The 16471-nt window shown below is 44.1% G+C and overlaps 1 protein-coding gene across 18 annotated transcripts in view; it reads left to right on the top strand.

Annotated features, from left to right (window-relative positions):
• Positions 1-16471, top strand: part of ME3 (malic enzyme 3) — a 321404-nt gene that overhangs the window by 178689 nt on the left and 126244 nt on the right. For all 18 annotated transcript variants that reach the window (XR_012423600.1, XR_012423598.1, XR_012423596.1 and 15 more), the window contains one exon: positions 15787-15896. Coding sequence is in view for 8 of the 18 variants with exons in the window: in XM_074015035.1 (XP_073871136.1) it covers positions 15787-15896 (110 nt within the window). In the remaining 10 variants the exon portion in view is untranslated. The remainder of the gene's footprint in view (positions 1-15786; positions 15897-16471) is intronic.

Genomic DNA, 16471 nt, shown 5'->3' with positions numbered 1-16471 from the left:
CTACAAGGGAAATTCCCAAATAATTACTGCTGGGTTTGCATAGATTTAATGTGTATGCAGCCAATGGTCCTGCCTGCAGTGTTAATCAAGGCTGATAAAGGGCATAAGGTGGTCAAAAGATCTGAGACATTTACTTGGACTTTAAAAGTCATGACTTTATTCCCAGGAAAGCACTAGCAACTGAACAGAACACTCAGAGTGGGCCTCATTAATCAAAGAACCTTCATGGAGGACACCCATGGCCTCATGCCAACCTGATATGCACAATCTAAGGACAAATATGGGCTGACATAAATGCTGAAGCCCCCAAGCCAGCCAGTGGGTTGGTGGCCAAGAAAAGTGCATGGGCTTTATAAGCAGGAGGTTGAGGAGTGAGTTGCCATGCCCTAGAGGAAAACCTCTGTGCTGCCACTGACCTTTGGGAGGTTGAGAGGTCAGCAGGTCAGCCACCATCCCCTCCCCAGCACTGAGATTTCTGGCGCCATTTGGTGTACTTGCCCCGGAACTCAGACAAACAGGGAAAATCAGGAGGAAAGCCAAGCTGTTCCTGAGTGTTTTCTGTCTGGCCAGGACTTGCCGTCAGAGCCGTGACTGAGGAATGGCCACATTATCCCGGGACTTTTCCTTAGAAGTTACTGCTTCCTGTGACTATGTTGCGAGTCAATGGGAGTTTTCCCCCTTAGGCCAGAATCCCAGTCACAGGAGCCCGCCAGTCTGGCTGCCAGACCCCAGCACACCAGGGAATCTCCCAGTCTGGGAGCTGGGAAGGGAAGGGCCTCCTCGGCAGTCCACCCTCACATCGTGGGCTGAAATCCCTTCCACGACTTCCGTGCCAAGTGGAGCTCCGGTGACCATGGACTCACCTCCAGTGACCAGCAATCTCTTTCCAACCAGTGTTTGAAATCTCTGCCTTATATGGCACTGGAATCTGTGTCCTTCTGACTTCCACCCATTGGCTCTGCTTTTGCCTCAAAGCCATACAAAATCAATCTGCTTAAGTCCTTGTCCACAGACGGTCGTTCCTACGATTGAAGATAACCATTATGCCAAATTCCACTTGCCCTTCTCAGGCTCCGTATTCCCTCTTTCTCCAATCCATGGTATCCAGTTTTTTCACCCATGGAATAGATTCCCTGTCATCCTTGTGAATCCCTCCCCAAACCCTGACCCCCTCTTCTCATTCCCACCCCCAGTAGAATAAGTCACTCCTCACGAAAGTCTGTGGCAGAGTTGTGCAGTGATGGCCTTTTATCTGTCCTATGGTATCTGACTGTGTCTTCTTCCCATTCTAACTGCGCTCTAGCCCCCACCTCCTCCCAGCTCCTCAGGATCTTGCCAGCCCTGTCATCTCTCATCTTCCCTCCATCCTGACTCCTGTATCTCATATGTACACCTCCCATTCCCAAAATAAATTCACCTTTCAGTCCCACTTCCCCCAATGGCTGTCACCCTACGTACTTCACAGCCAAGCTTCTTGAAATTTGTGATGACTGACCTTTCCTCCCCTTCCATTTTCAGTTTAACCCCATACCAGACGGTTTCCTCCCTTCCACTGCACCAAAAGTGGTCTGTGAAGATCACCAATGATCCTCTAAACAATGACTCCAATGGACACTTTGTGGTCCCTGTTTCACTTGACATCTTGGCAGTATTTGATGCTCCTGACCACGGCCCATTGTGTGGCTGTGGTAGCAGCTGCTGTGTAGGCCCAACCTGCTCGCTCTCCATGGCTGGACTTTCTTCCACTGCCTCTCTCTGCTCCATGGATGCAGGGTGTCCCGGGGTTGTGTCCTTGCCCTGCTCCCTGCTCCATGCACAGGTGCTGCCTGAGAACCCTCATCCAATGCCATAGCTTCAACTGCTCACAGTGCCCTGAGCTGCCTACTGCCCTCCCCTGACCTCATGTATAGCCCAGTGCTTCAGGAACATGTTCATTAGGACATTCCACAGAACCTGGGACTCTTCATGTGCCAACCCCACCTTATTGAGTAAGTTTGCCTTTCTTTCCCTATCCCCAACCTTGATAAGTAAAGGACTCCATCCTCTATCCTCCGCCCTTCCTGGGCTCCTCCTTCTCATTCATCTCCACATCTGGCCTATTATTAAATCCTGTCCTTAATAATCATTGCGTCTGTGGACTCAGTGCCTACAGTATGCAGGATTTTTATATACATTATCTCATTTAATTTGCACAACAGGACTGCAAGAGAGGTATTATTAGCCCACTATTATCAGTGAAGACTGCAATTTGTATCAAGTACCTTTCCTTAGGTCATGCATTTAGTAAGTGATGGAGCCACGCCTGTTTGATCTCAAAGCTCTCTATGCTCTGCCACACTCTGCCTTTCCTCCAGGCAACTCTTTTCAATTCCTTAACATCTTTTACGCAGCTGCTTCTCTGCCTACGTGTCCACATTGCCTTACATTAATACCAGGACTTCAAAATCTCTCACTGCAGTTCCATGCCTCCTTGTCTCCAGTCTGTCCTCCCAGCTGTCCATCCCATCATCCACTCTGCTGCCAGAATGAACTCCCTAAAACACACGCCACCTTCCTGCCTAAAGCCCTCAGTCGGTCCCCCTTGCCCTCCAGATTGCTTAGGCTCTTTACATGGACATGGAAAGGGGTGGCTCCTGGATTCCACCAAGGCTCATCTCTCCCCATCTTCAGCTTCCTCTGGCAAGATCCAACTCTGTATTTTCCTGCACCTCCAGAAAGGCACCATAGTCAGTCCTCTTGCATATGCTGTTCCCTCTCCTTGAGATGCCGTTCTCCCTCCTTCCATCCCCACCCATTCACAGTCTGTCTGGGAACCTCTGCTCTTCCTTCAAGCCCCACCTCCTAATCTCCTGCCCTGTGAAGCCCTCACTGCCTCTCCCCACTGCAGAGTTGCCTGCCCTCTTTGAGGATTCCCATGTACCTGGCACATATCTTTATTATTACTGCTGCCACAGAGTATTGCAACTGCTTTTTTGTTTTCTTGTGTCCCCATTCAACTGTGAAATCTGTGAGGTTTTAGCGAGTAGTACAGTCCCTTGTTCATAGTGGACACTTTGAAATGTTTGTTTTGTTTTGCTTTGTTTTTCTAAGAGATGGGTCTCACTAGGTTACCCAGGCTGGCCTTGAACTTCTGGGCTCAAATGGTCTTTCCACCTTAGCCTCTTGAGTAGCAGGGATGTCTGGTATGTGGCACCACATCAAGCATAATGTTTGTTGAGGGTGCGTACAAGATGGCCAAATAGGAACAGCTCCAGCCTCCAGCTCCCAGCGTGAGTGACACAGAAGACGGGTGATTTCTGCATTTTCAACTGAGGTACTGGGTTCAACTCACTGGGGAGTGCTGGACAATCGGTGCTGGTCACCTGGTGCAGCCCGACCAGCAAGAGCTGAAGCAGGGCGAGGCATCGCCTCACCTGGGAAGCTCAAGGAGGAAGGGAATCCCTTTTCCTAGCCAAGGGAAACTGAGACACACAACACCTGGAAAATCGGGTAACTTCCACCCTCATACTGCACTTTACCAAGGGTCTTAGCAAACGGCACACTAGGAGATTATATCCCACACCTGGCCCGGAGGGTCCCACGCCCACGGAGCCTCCCTCATTGCTAGCACAGCAGTCTGAGATCTAACTGCAAGGCGGCAGCAAGGCTGGGGGAGGGGCGCCCGCCATTGCTGAGGCTTAAGTGGGTAAACAAAGCCACTGGGAAGCTCAAATTGGGTGGAACCCACCGCAGCTCAAGGAGGCTGGCCTGCCTCTGTAGATTCCTCCTCTGGGGACAGGGCATAGCTAAACAAAAAGCAGCAGAAACCTCAGCACACGTAAATGCTACTGTCTGATAGCTTTGAAGAGAGCAGTGGATCTCCCAGCATGGAGGCTGAGATCTGAGAATGGACAGACTGCCTGCTCAAGTGGGTCCCTGACCCCTGAGTAGCCTAACTGGGAGACATCCCCCACTAGGTGCAGACCGACACCTCACACCTCACATGGTGGGGTACACCCCTGAGACGAAGCTTCCAGAGCAAGAATCAGACAGCAACACTCACTGTGCAGCAATATTCTATCTTCTGCAGCCTCCGCTGCTGATACCCAGCCAAACAGAGTCTGGAGTGAACCTCAAGCAAACTCCAACAGACCTACAGCTGAGGGTCCTGACTGTTAGAAGGAAAACTAACAAACAGAAAGGACACGCACACCAAAACCCCATTAGTACGTCACCATCATCAAAGACCAAAGGCAGATAAAACCATAAAGATGGGGAAAAAGCAGTGCAGAAAAGCTGGAAATTCAAAAAATCAGAGCACATCTCCCCCTCCAAAGGAACGCAGCTCATTGCCAACAACGGAACAAAGCTGGACAGAGAATGACTTTGACGAGTTGAGAGAAGAAGGCTTCAGTCGATCAAACTTCTCAGAGCTAAAGGAGGAACTACGTAAACAACTCAAAGAAACTAAAAACCTTGAAAAAAGAATGGATGAATGGATAACTAGAATAATCAATGCAGAGAAGACCTTAAAAGAACTGATAGAGATGAGAATCATAACACGAGAAATACGTGACAAATGCACAAGCTTCAGTAACTGACCTGATCAACTGGAAGAAAGAGTATCAGCGATTGAAGATCAAATGAATGAAATGAAGTGAGAAGAGAAGTGTGAAGAAAAAAGAGTAAAAAGAAATGAACAAAGCCTCTAAGAAGTATGGGATTATGTGAAAAGACCAAATCTACATCTGATTGGTGTGCCTGAAAGTGATGGGGAAAATGGAACCAAGTTGGAAAACACTCTGTAGGATATCATCCAGGAGAACTTCTCCAACCTAGTAAGGCAAGCCAACATGCAAATTCAGGAAATACAGAGAACGCCACAAAGATACACTTCGAGAAGAGCAACTCCAAGACACATAATTGTCAGATTCACCAAAGTTGAAATGAAGGAAAAAATCTTAAGGGCAGCCAGAGAGAAAGGTCGGGTTACACACAAAGGGAAGCCCATCAGACTAACAGCAGATCTCTCGGCAGAAACTCTCCAAGCCAGAAGAGAGTGGAGGCCAATATTCAACATTCTTAAAGAAAAGAATTTTCAACCCAGAATTTCATATCCAGCCAAACTAAGTTTCATAAGTGAAGGAGAAATAAAATCCTTTACAGACAAGCAAATGCTTAGAGATTTTGTCACCACCAGGCCTGCCCTACAAGAGATCCTGAAGGAAGCACTAAACATGGAAAGGAACAACAGGTACCAGCCATTGCAAAAACATGCCAAAATGTAAAGTCCATCGATGCTAGGAAGAAACTACATCAACTAGCGAGCAAATCCAGCTAATATCATAATGACTAGTTAAAGTTCACACATAACAATATTAACCTTAAATGTAAATGGACTAAATGGTCCAATTAAAAGACACAGACTGGCAAATTGGATAAAGAGTCAAGACCCATCAGTTTGCTGTATTCAGGAGACCCACCTCACATGCAGAGACACACATAGGCTCAAAATAAAGGGATGAGGAAGATCTACCAAGCAAATGGAGAACAAAAAAAAAGCAGGGGTTGCAATCCTAGTCTCTGATAAAAGAGACTTTAAACCATCAAAGATCAAAAGAGACGAAGAAGGCCATTACATAATGGTAAAGGGATCAGTTCATCAGGAAGAGCTAAGTATCCTAAATATATATGCACCCAATACAGAAGCACCTAGATTCATAAAGCAAGTCCTTAGAGACTTACAAAGAGACTTAGACTCCCATACAATAATAATGAGAGACTTTAACACCCCACTGTCAACATTATACAGATCAATGAGACAGAAAGTTAACGAGGATATCCAGGAATTGAACTCATCCCTGCAGCAAGCAGACCTAATAGACATCTACAGAACTCTCTATCCCAAATCAACAGAATATACATTCTTCTCAGCACCACATCGCACTTATTCCAAAATTGACCACATAGTTGGAAGCAAAACACTCCTCAGCAAATGTAAAAGAACAGAAATTATAACAAACTGTCTCTCAGACCACAGTGCAATTAAACTAGAACTCAGGACTAAGAAACTCAACCAAAACTGCTCAACTACATGGAAACTGAACAACCTGCTCCTGAGTGACTACTGGGTACATAATGAAATGAAGGCAGAAATAAAGATATTCTTTGAAACCAATGAGAACAGAGATACAACATACCAGAATCTCTGGGACACACTTAAAGCAGTGTGTAGAGGGAAATTTATAGCACTAAATGCCCACAAGAGAAAGCAGGAAATATCTAAACTTGACACCCTAACATCACAATTAAAAGAACTAGAGAAGCAAGAGCAAACACATTCAAAAGCTAGCAGAAGGCAAGAAATAACCAAGATCAGAGCAGAACTGAAGGAGATAGAGACACAAAAAAACCCTCCAAAAAAAATCAATGAATCCAGGAGCTGGTTTTTTGAAAAGATCAACAAAATTGATAGACTGCTAGCAAGACAAATAAAGAAGAAAAGAGAGAAAAATCAAATAGATGCAATAAAAAAATGATAAAGGGGATATCACCACCGACCCCACAGAAATACAAAGTACCATCAGAGAATACTATAAACACCTCTACGCAAATAAACTAGAAAACCTAGAAGAAATGGATAATTTCCTGGACACTTACACTGTCCCAAGACTAAACCAGCAAGAAGTTGAATCCCTGAATAGACCAATAGCAGGCTCTGAAATTGAGGCAATAATTAATAGCCTACCAACCAAAAAAAGTCCAGGACCAGATGGATTCACAGCCGAATTCTACCAGAGGTACAAGGAGGAGTTGGTACTATTCCTTCTGAAACTATTCCAATCAATAGAAAAAGAGGAAATCCTCCCTAACTCATTTTACAAGGCCAACATCATCCTGATACCAAAGCCTGACAGAGATACAACAAAAAAAGAGAATTTTAGACCAATATCCCTGATGAACATCAATGCAAAAATCCTCAATAAAATACTGGCAAACCGAATCCAGCAACACATCAAAAAGCTTATCCACCATGATCAAGTGGGCTTCATCCCTGGGATGCAAGGCTGGTTCAACATATGCAAATCAATAAACATAATCCAGCATATAAACAGAACCAAAGACAAATACCACATGATTATCTCAATAGATGCAGAAAAGGCCTTTGACAAAATTCAACAGCCCTTCATGCTAAAAACTCTCAATAAATTCAGTATTGATGGAACGTATCTCAAAATAATAAGAGCTATTTATGACAAACCCACAGTCAATATCATACTGAATGGGCAAAAACTGGAAGCATTCCCTTTGAAAACTGGCACAAGACAGGGATGCCCTCTCTCACCACTCCTATTCAACATAGTGTTGGAAGTTCTGACTAGGGCAATCAGGCAAGAGAAAGAAATAAAGGGTATTCAGTTAAGAAAAGAAGAAGTCAATTGTCCCTGTTTGCAGATGACATGATTGTGTATTTAGAAAACCCCATTGTCTCAGCCCAAAATCTCCTTAAGCTGATAAGCAACTTCAGCAAGGTCTCAGGATACAAAATCAATGTGCAAAAATCACAAGCATTTTTATACACCAGTAACAGACAAACAGAGAGCCAAATCATGAATGAACTCCCATTCACAATAGCTTCAAAGAGAATAAAATACCTAGGAATCCAACTTACAAGGGATGTAAAGGATCTCTTCAAGGAGAACTACAAACCACTGCTCAGTGAAATAAAAGAGGACACAAACAAATAGAAGAACATACCATGCTCATGGATAGGAAGAAACAATATTGTGAAAATGGTCATACTGCCCAAGGTAATTTATAGATTCAATGCCATTCCCATTGAGCTACCAATGACTTTCTTCACAGAATTGGAAAAAAACTGCTTTAAAGTTCATATGGAACCAAAGCAGACCCTGCATTGCCAAGACAATCCTAAGCCAAAAGAACAAAGCTGGAGGCATCACGCTACCTGACTTCAAACTATACTACAAGTCTACAGTAACCAAAACAGCATGGTACTGATACCAAAACAGAGATATAGACCAATGGAACAGAACAGAGTCCTCAGAAATAATACCACACATCTACAGCCATCTGATCTTTGACAAACCTGAGAGAAACAAGAAATGGGGAAAGGATTCCCTATTTAATAAATGGTGCTGGGAAAATTGGCTAGCCATAAGTAGAAAGCTGAAACTGGATCCTTTCCTTACTCCTTATACGAAAATTAATTCAAGATGAATTAGAGGCTTAAATGTTAGAACTAAAACCATAAAAACCAGAAGAAAACCTAGGTAATACCATTCAGGACATAGGCATGGGAAAGGACTTCATGTCTAAAACACCAAACGCAATGGCAACAAAAGCCAAAATTGACAAATGGGACCTAATTAAACTAAAGAGCTTCTGCACAGCAAAAGAAACTACCATCAGAGTGAACAGGCAACCTACAGAATGGGAGAAAATTTTTGCAGTCTACTCATCTGACAAAGGGCTAATATCCAGAACCTATGAAGAACTCAAACAAATTTACAAGAAAAAAACAAACAACCCCATCAAAAAGTGGGCAAAGGATATGAACAGACACTTCTCAAAAGAAGACATTCATACAGCCAACAGACACTTGAAAAAATGCTCATCATCACTTGCCATCAGAGAAATGCAAATCAAAACCACAATGAGATACCATCTCACACCAGTTAGAATGGCAATTATTAAAAAATCAGGAAACAACAGGTGCTGGAGAGGATGTGGAGAAATAGGAGCACTTTTACACTGTTGGTGGGACTGTAAACTAGTTCAACCATTGTGGAAAACAGTGTGGTGATTCCTCAAGGATCTAGAACTAGAAATACCATTTGACCCAGCCATCCCATTACTGGGGATATACCCAAAGGATTATAAGTCATGCTGCTATAAAGACACATGCACATGTATGTTTATTGTGGCACTATTCACAATAGCAAAGACTTGGAATCAACCCAAATGTCCATCAGTGACAGACTGGATTAAGAAAACATGGCACATATACACCATGGAATACTATGCAGCCATTAAAAAGGATGAGTTCGTGTCCTTTGCAGGGACATGGATACAGCTAGAAACCATCATTCTCAGCAAACTGTCACAAGAACAGAAAACCAAATACCGCATGTTCTCACTCATAGGTGGGAATTAAACAATGAGATCACTTGGACACAGGAAGGGGAGCATCACACACTGGGTCCTATTGTGGGGAGGGGGTAGTGGGGACGGATAGCATTAGGAGATATACTTAATGTAAATGACGAGTTAATGGGTGCAGCACACCAACATGACACATGTATACATATGTAACAAACCTGCACATTGTGCACATGTACCCTAGAACTTAAAGTGTAATAAAAAATAAAATAAAACGTTTGTTGAATTGAATTTTTATTGTGTCATACTTAGTATAGTTTCTGGCACAAAGAAGATAACTTGCCCAATACATTTCTTGAATTGAAACAGAAATGTCAATAAATAGTTGTAATACAATGTGACATATATTGTTACAGATGTGTCCAGAATATCGTGGGAGCCCCGAGAGGAGAAGAATTAGCACTATTTTAAGGGTGGGGAAAGAGAAATGTCAAGGAAGCCTTCTTAGAAGAGGTTACAGTTTAAGATCTGGGCCTACATCTGTAATCCCAGCACTTTGGGAGGCCAAGGCGGGTGGATCATGAGGTCGAGAAATCAAGACCATCCTGGCCAACATGGTGAAATCCCGTCTCTACTAAAATTACAAAACTTAGCTGGGCATGGTGGTGCGCACCTGTAGTCCCAGCTACAGGAGACTGAGGCAGGAGAATTGCTTGAACCTGGGATGTGCCGGTTGCAGTGAGCCAAGATTGCGCCACTGCACTCCAGCCTGGTGACAGAGCAAGACTGTCTCAAAAAAAAAAAAAAAAAAAAAAAAAAAAAAACTGGTTCTGGGCCTTACAGTTTAAGTAGGGGTTGGCCTGGACAAAAAGAGGCCTTCTAGGTGGAGAGAACCAGAAACTTGAGCAAAGACAGGGGACCGTGCAAGGGCCCACAGTGGTTAAGAAGCATCAAAATGTGCCTACAGTGTCAGCAGACCTGAGTAGGTGTTCAGCAATAGAGCTGGGGCCAAAGCAAACACCACCTAAGGAATTTGGATATAACCCCACAGGCAGTGGAAGCCCTCTTAGGATTTTCAGAAAATAAGTAGCCGACATAAACTTGTGTTTAGAAATATGTGGAAGATGGATTGGGGGAGGGGAAATAAACTTGAAGGAGATGAGATCAGTCACTGCAGGGTTCTGGACAGAAGCAGCAATGGCAGTAATCCTGGGGAGAGATGGCCTCGCCCTGAATCCACCCAGTCCCACCTGCACAAAGTTCTTCCTGCAGAGCCATGTCTCCCAAAGTGTGTTCCACCATAGATGGTGAGGGTGGGATGCAATAGGGTAAGGTCTCTGGTCAAATAAGTGTTGAACATGTTGGGTTAAAAAGGTTTCTTACTGCAAGATTTCTCAGAGCTTTTAATATACATTGTATATACTATGTGTAACACACAGAGTTTTCCAAATTTACTTAACCACAGAACCTCTCTCTGTGACCATCTCAAGGGACTAGAGTTTAATGGAATATGTAAAATAGAAAAAAAAAAGACCAAGAGTTTTAATGATTCTGTCAGATCTAGTTCCTGGAAGGAAATAAAAGAAGAAATAGTTTTCCACTGGGTGACAACTGATAATCTCACTGAACACTCTGCTGTGGAAGTCTTGCCTGTGAGATTTTTCTGCGGGGAGGGGAGCAGAATGGACTCCCATGGAAATACTGGAGGTAGCTTTTAGTCATTCTATTTAGAGGCAGGTTGAGCAAGTTCACCTGTTCCTCCCAGTCCCTCATGTTTGTTCAGGCCTGAAAGATGTCAGACCTAGGTGTTTGAAAAAATGGCAGGTCCTGACCTATGGAAAAGAGAAACTAGGTCTGCAGTCCCTGGAATGTTCTGCACCACCAACATCCCTCACTCTGCATTTGGTTCACACGTTGGGGAAAAGGGCAGAACAGCCACCTCAGACCCTCCTACCCATGGAAGGATGTGTCCCAGGTGGCAAGTGCTGGCACTGTTGGTCATGGCCTGGGTATCATCACACTGTCACACACAGCTCACCAGGACTCCCAGGCACAGGTCACTGTTTGCTGGCTTCCCCTTGCCTGAGTGCTGAGGAAGAAAAGAAATCAAACATCCACTCATTAGCCTTGTGTCTGTAAGTGATCCCTGGCTTTGGAATGCCTTCCCTGGCTGCTCCAAGGCCGTTTCCCAGCTGAGCCCCCAGGGTTGGGAAGTCTGGGAAGCTATCTGTGTGGCTTGGGAAGGTGCCTCTTTCTCCATTGCAGGAATTCTCCACTGGAGAAGCATCAGTGTTCCTCGGCCCCTGCCAGGGTTGGAGGGTGAAGAGTTCAAAATTGCAAAACGGGGGCAGATGAGCAGGACCCTCTCTGGTACGGGGGAGCTTCTCACAGGACAGAAAGTCAGACAACAGGCTGCTGCCAGCACTAGAATTGGGAGGCTGCCCAGAGCCCTGAGTAGGGAGCTGAGAACAGGACTTCTTGGGAGGGGTCCTGCCTCTGTTCCACAGTATGACCTGGAGGGTGGCTGCCTCGCCCAGGTCACTCAGCTGGTCCGGTTTGTGTAAGTACGAAGGGCTCTAAGACACTGACCCCCCATATGTTCCTCACATGTTGCTCTCATAGAGAAATATCTGACCTCCCTGCTCTGGACTTGTAGGAATATCTGAGTGAAGCTTCTAGTATTCAATTCCAGTCCCAAATATTAAGTAGGTTGTGCTACTCCTCCAATGCTCTCAGACCAGCAAACTGAGACCCAGACAGAGAGAGGGGACTCAGCCAAGACTCCTGCGTTTTCTCTGTCTCCCTGGTCAATGTTTTCTTCACCACACCTGTGATCTTTCTCAGTGGAGAAAGAAATCCAGCTTTATTACCTATTTAGCTTTATTTTTTTAAGAACCTGTAAGGCTATTAAAATTAAACTGAGGCTGGTTCTTGAGTCAGATAGAACCAGATTTAAATTCCATCTCCACCACTTACCAAGCGCAATAGAGTAAATAGCCTGTGGGCAAATAATTTGCAATCTGTAGCTCTAGATGCCTTCTCTGGAAACAGCACCTCCATCATAAAGTGATGTGAAGATAAATTAAGATAATGTATGTAAAGAGCTCTGCATGATACCCAGCAGGTAACAAACACTTGATAAAAGCTAGCTTTTTTTTTTTTTTATCGTTGTTGTTAGTATTTTAATGAATATGTAAGGCAATTGATAATTAACATTTAGATTAGTGTTACAGTGAAAGCTCATTACCTGTATTTGGATATACAGGGATGAACTGAAAAATGTTTTTTTATCCACTAAGCCATTTAAATTTCCACTTTGAAATTTTCTGTTCTTAATTGGTTTTTAATTAGTTTAAAGAGTTGGCAGGCAAACTCCAAACACTAAGCTTCCACCAACTCCTTCATAGATCCACCCCTTCCTAAAACATTAAACTATAGTACAGATCATCATAGGTGCTCAATAAATGTTTTTGGATGCATGAATTTATGGATGGGTTAATGGATGGACGGATGGATGGATGGATGGATGGATGGATGGATGGTTGGTTGGATGATGATAGATGAATAGGTGGATGATGGTTGAATGGATGGTGCTAAGACAGTAGCACCATGAAGTAACCACCTTTGGCTCAGACTGGATAGTGGTCTGGTTTCATGAAAAGCCATAATGGAGAGTCTGAGGGACTAGAATAATATGGTGAAGGGCCTAGAGGTCTTGGTGCAGACAAACAGCAGGTGCAGTGGAAGGAAAGGACATAGAAGGAAAGGTTGTGGTCAGAGACTGAGATGGGATAGTGTGAAATCCTAGAGTAGGAGTAGTTCCTGGTGATAAAAGGTTCAGGAAGCAGCCAGGGGATGGGTGCCTAAGACAGAGGAGTTCTGGGGGTCTTTAAATCCAGTGAGTTCTAGGAACTCTGAGTCCAGATTATTGGATGGGTGATTCACATGGTCTTTTATGCAATTCCAAGCTAGGATTAAAGTGACCTCAATTAATGAGGTTTTATTCTCTATTCCATCAAATTGCTCCATGGAAGGGAGGGGGGGTTTCTTATCTAAAACTGAATTAAATATAAATAATAATCATGCACTGAACAAAGGTATTTATTTATAATTGTTGCCTTATTTTTACCTCAGTGAGTGAATGGTGTTGTTGCTTAAAGGGGTGTGCGTGTATGTGTGTGTATGTGAGAGAGAGAGACACACACACACACACATACACACACACACAGAGAGAGAGATTGAGAGAGAGAGAGAGAGAGAGAGAGACAAAACGTTCATCACATTGTTTTGTTGTCTGACCTTTTCAGCGTTTTAGCTCCAGGCCAGTTGTGGGGCAACACTGGGAATCTTGTAGAAATTATATATAGCAAAATGTCACCAGCAACCAAAGACATTCTGTTCCTCCCCACCCAGTCCAAATACTTGAAATTCACAATAAATTTTGGCTTGGTGAGCATGGCATTATATTTGTGCATGGGAGGTTTTATTTATCATTTCTATTCATAGTGCAAGGAAAAGAGGGCTGGATGGTGGGTGGGGAGACACAGTGAGCCCCCCACCCGACCTCCATTAGCATTTATTCTGTGATTGTGAATAAGAATTGTGGCCAGAATGGCATTTGTGTTTAGCATTTTACGGTCTAAAAATTACCCTCAGGCTTCAGTTAGTAATACTGTATTGTATAGTCGAAATTTGCTAAGAAAGTAGATCTTGAGTTTTCTTACCACACACAAAATAGTAACTATGTGAGGTGATGGATATGGTAATTAGCATGGTTGTGGTTATCATTTCACATTGTACACATATATCAAATCATCACATTGTATACCTTAAATATATGCAATTTGTATTTGTTAATTATGCCTCAGTAAAGCTGGAGGAAAACTTTACCCTCAGCTTTTAACCCTCACAACAGTTCACAGATGTTGGCCAGGCAGATATTGTTGTGCCCATTGACGGATGGGAAACTGAGGTAGAATAGAGAGGTGAAGTGACATGTGCAGGTAACTCAGTTGAATGTGGAGAGACAGGGTCTGGCCTATGGCCTTCTGACCCACGCCTAGCACTCTAAGCACTGGGCTGTGGCAAGTCACTGCCCCTGTGCTTCCGCCCCTGTAATGTGAATCCATCTCCCAGTCCTTCCACCAACAGCCTTGACTAGCTAAGGTTCTGGAAGGACCATGACAGGAACAAATATTTGCCCACCCATTGGTATTTCTGCTGGATGGCGTAAGTCATGCACAAAATTATAAGGTTGGAAAAAATGTTTTGTGGGCCATTTCAGTGCTCCTCACGCCTTCATAGCCACCAACCTCATCAGAAAGATACCCCGAGAGCACAGGAAGCCCACCGAGCATGTGCCCCACCCACCCTCTCTAACAAGGTAATAAATCTTTCCACAGCTGGTCCCAAGCTGGTTCCAAGCCTATAAGTCACACTCAGTTGGAAGGGCAGGCCACTTCTACCTGTTACATGCCCTGACACCTCTTATGGATCAATCAGGACTTTTTTTTCTTGATGACATGACCTCAGATGCTGTTACTCAGTCACAAATTGACCCATGAGATGAAGCCTATTTTTATCCATGTATTAAGTAGTTTTTAATAATCCATACTACATTTGCTTCCAGAAAGACTAAGAAACACAAACAAAACTACCAAACACCAGGATCAAAGAGCAAGAATAGAGTAAAGGGGAAATCTGTGTGCAGAAGCCCAGGCTGAGGTGGCCTGTTGCAAATGAGCAAAAACTTCACTCTCAGCTTCCTTTCAGGCAATGTTAAAAGGAAAAATAGGTTACAAAACTCTAACGAACTCAGTCATTTTTAAGGGAAGGCCATAAAATCTAGGAGGCAATGCTAGCATGGATTTTAAATAAGGCATATCAAGCATCTTAATGGCCATTGTCTTCACCCACAAGGCATTGTTTCTCAGGGTTCTCTGGGCTCTCAGAATCAGAACCATCTGGGGTGTTTGTTCAAAATGCAGGTTCCTGACCCCATCCCACACTCACCGAGTGAGACTCTGTGAGATGGGCCTGGTGACCTGCTTTTTAAACAAGGTCAGTCACTGACTCTTCTACACCTGCAAGTTGGAGAACAATTTCACCAAGATGTTAGTAGATAACAGTGTCTTATTGTACTAGCCTTTCCTAACCATCTTTTCATCTTACCAGAGAACAATGCCTGGTGCCAGAGGAGTCTCTAGTGGAGGAACTCCAGGTGTCAGGGTCCAGCAAGAGAGATATTTGGAGGATGCAGGGGCTCCCCACCTACTTGTGGTGGGGAAGCTGGTCTGTCTGCATGCACTTGGATGTGGAGTGAGCTTTCTTCTGGGATCTCAGGTGGCCACAGGCTACAGAGAGGGCAGGCCCCTCCTTGGCCCTCTTGTCACTCCCAGGGCTGGCCATGGAAGCCATGGAAGCCACCAGCACAGCTTAGCTACAGTGATGCTGGCTTGGCTGGCCACCAAACCCAGGGTCCTACTCTCTCCCTTCACCATGCTCATCCATGATAGGGCAGGCAGAGCTCCAAGCCCAGGAGTCCAGTGGCAAAAACACAGATGAAGGAGCCATGCCACTTCCCGCCCCCTGGCCTGCTCCTCCCCACCCCACGGTGCAAGCTGGGATCTGTCAGGGATCTGCCTCAGGGAGGCAATCATGGGTTCTTCCTCTCCCTCCACACAGGTTTGGAATAAATTGCCTCATCCAATTTGAAGACTTTGCAAATGCCAATGCCTTCCGCCTTCTCAACAAATACCGCAACAAGTACTGCATGTTCAATGATGATATCCAAGGTAGGTTTCCACCCCACCTGATGAAGCCACAGGGGACTAACTTATATTCTCAAACCTCACTGGGATGCCAAAGGGGTGGGGAAGGGCTGTCACCTCATAGCTGGTTTGCTGCCAGCAGCTGTTGAAGAAAGAACATTCAACTTAGATTCAACTCCTACTTGGCTAATTCTTAATTCTTTGAATTCGGTTTCCTTTTTTACAAAATAAAGATCATTACTACTTCAGAGGTAGGTAAGAATTATGTAATTTAATGTATGTAAGAAATTCTAAACAATACTGTAATTTACTAGCAAGTTAAATGTGAACCAGTCAATTCTCTGACCACAGTTTCATCATCTAGTCAATAGAGAGGATGATAACAACTGCCTTGAAAGAGCATGCTGAAAATTTACAAAGCTAATACTATAGAAAGTACTAACCCATAAAACTCATCAGACAAAGCATCAATCACCATAAAAATGGCCTTCCTCAACCATAATAACTTGCTTTTAGGCTTTCCAAATATAAGGCATGTCTCAGTCGGGAAGTCAGGACAATTCCTTCTCTGGTTTTGACTGAAGTGTTTGTTGCTCATA

This window comes from Macaca fascicularis, chromosome 14 (genome assembly GCF_037993035.2).
Source record: "Macaca fascicularis isolate 582-1 chromosome 14, T2T-MFA8v1.1".
Lineage (NCBI taxonomy): Eukaryota > Metazoa > Chordata > Mammalia > Primates > Cercopithecidae > Macaca > Macaca fascicularis.
Note: the sequence above shows the minus strand (reverse complement) of the source record. Positions and strands in the feature narration are given on the sequence as shown.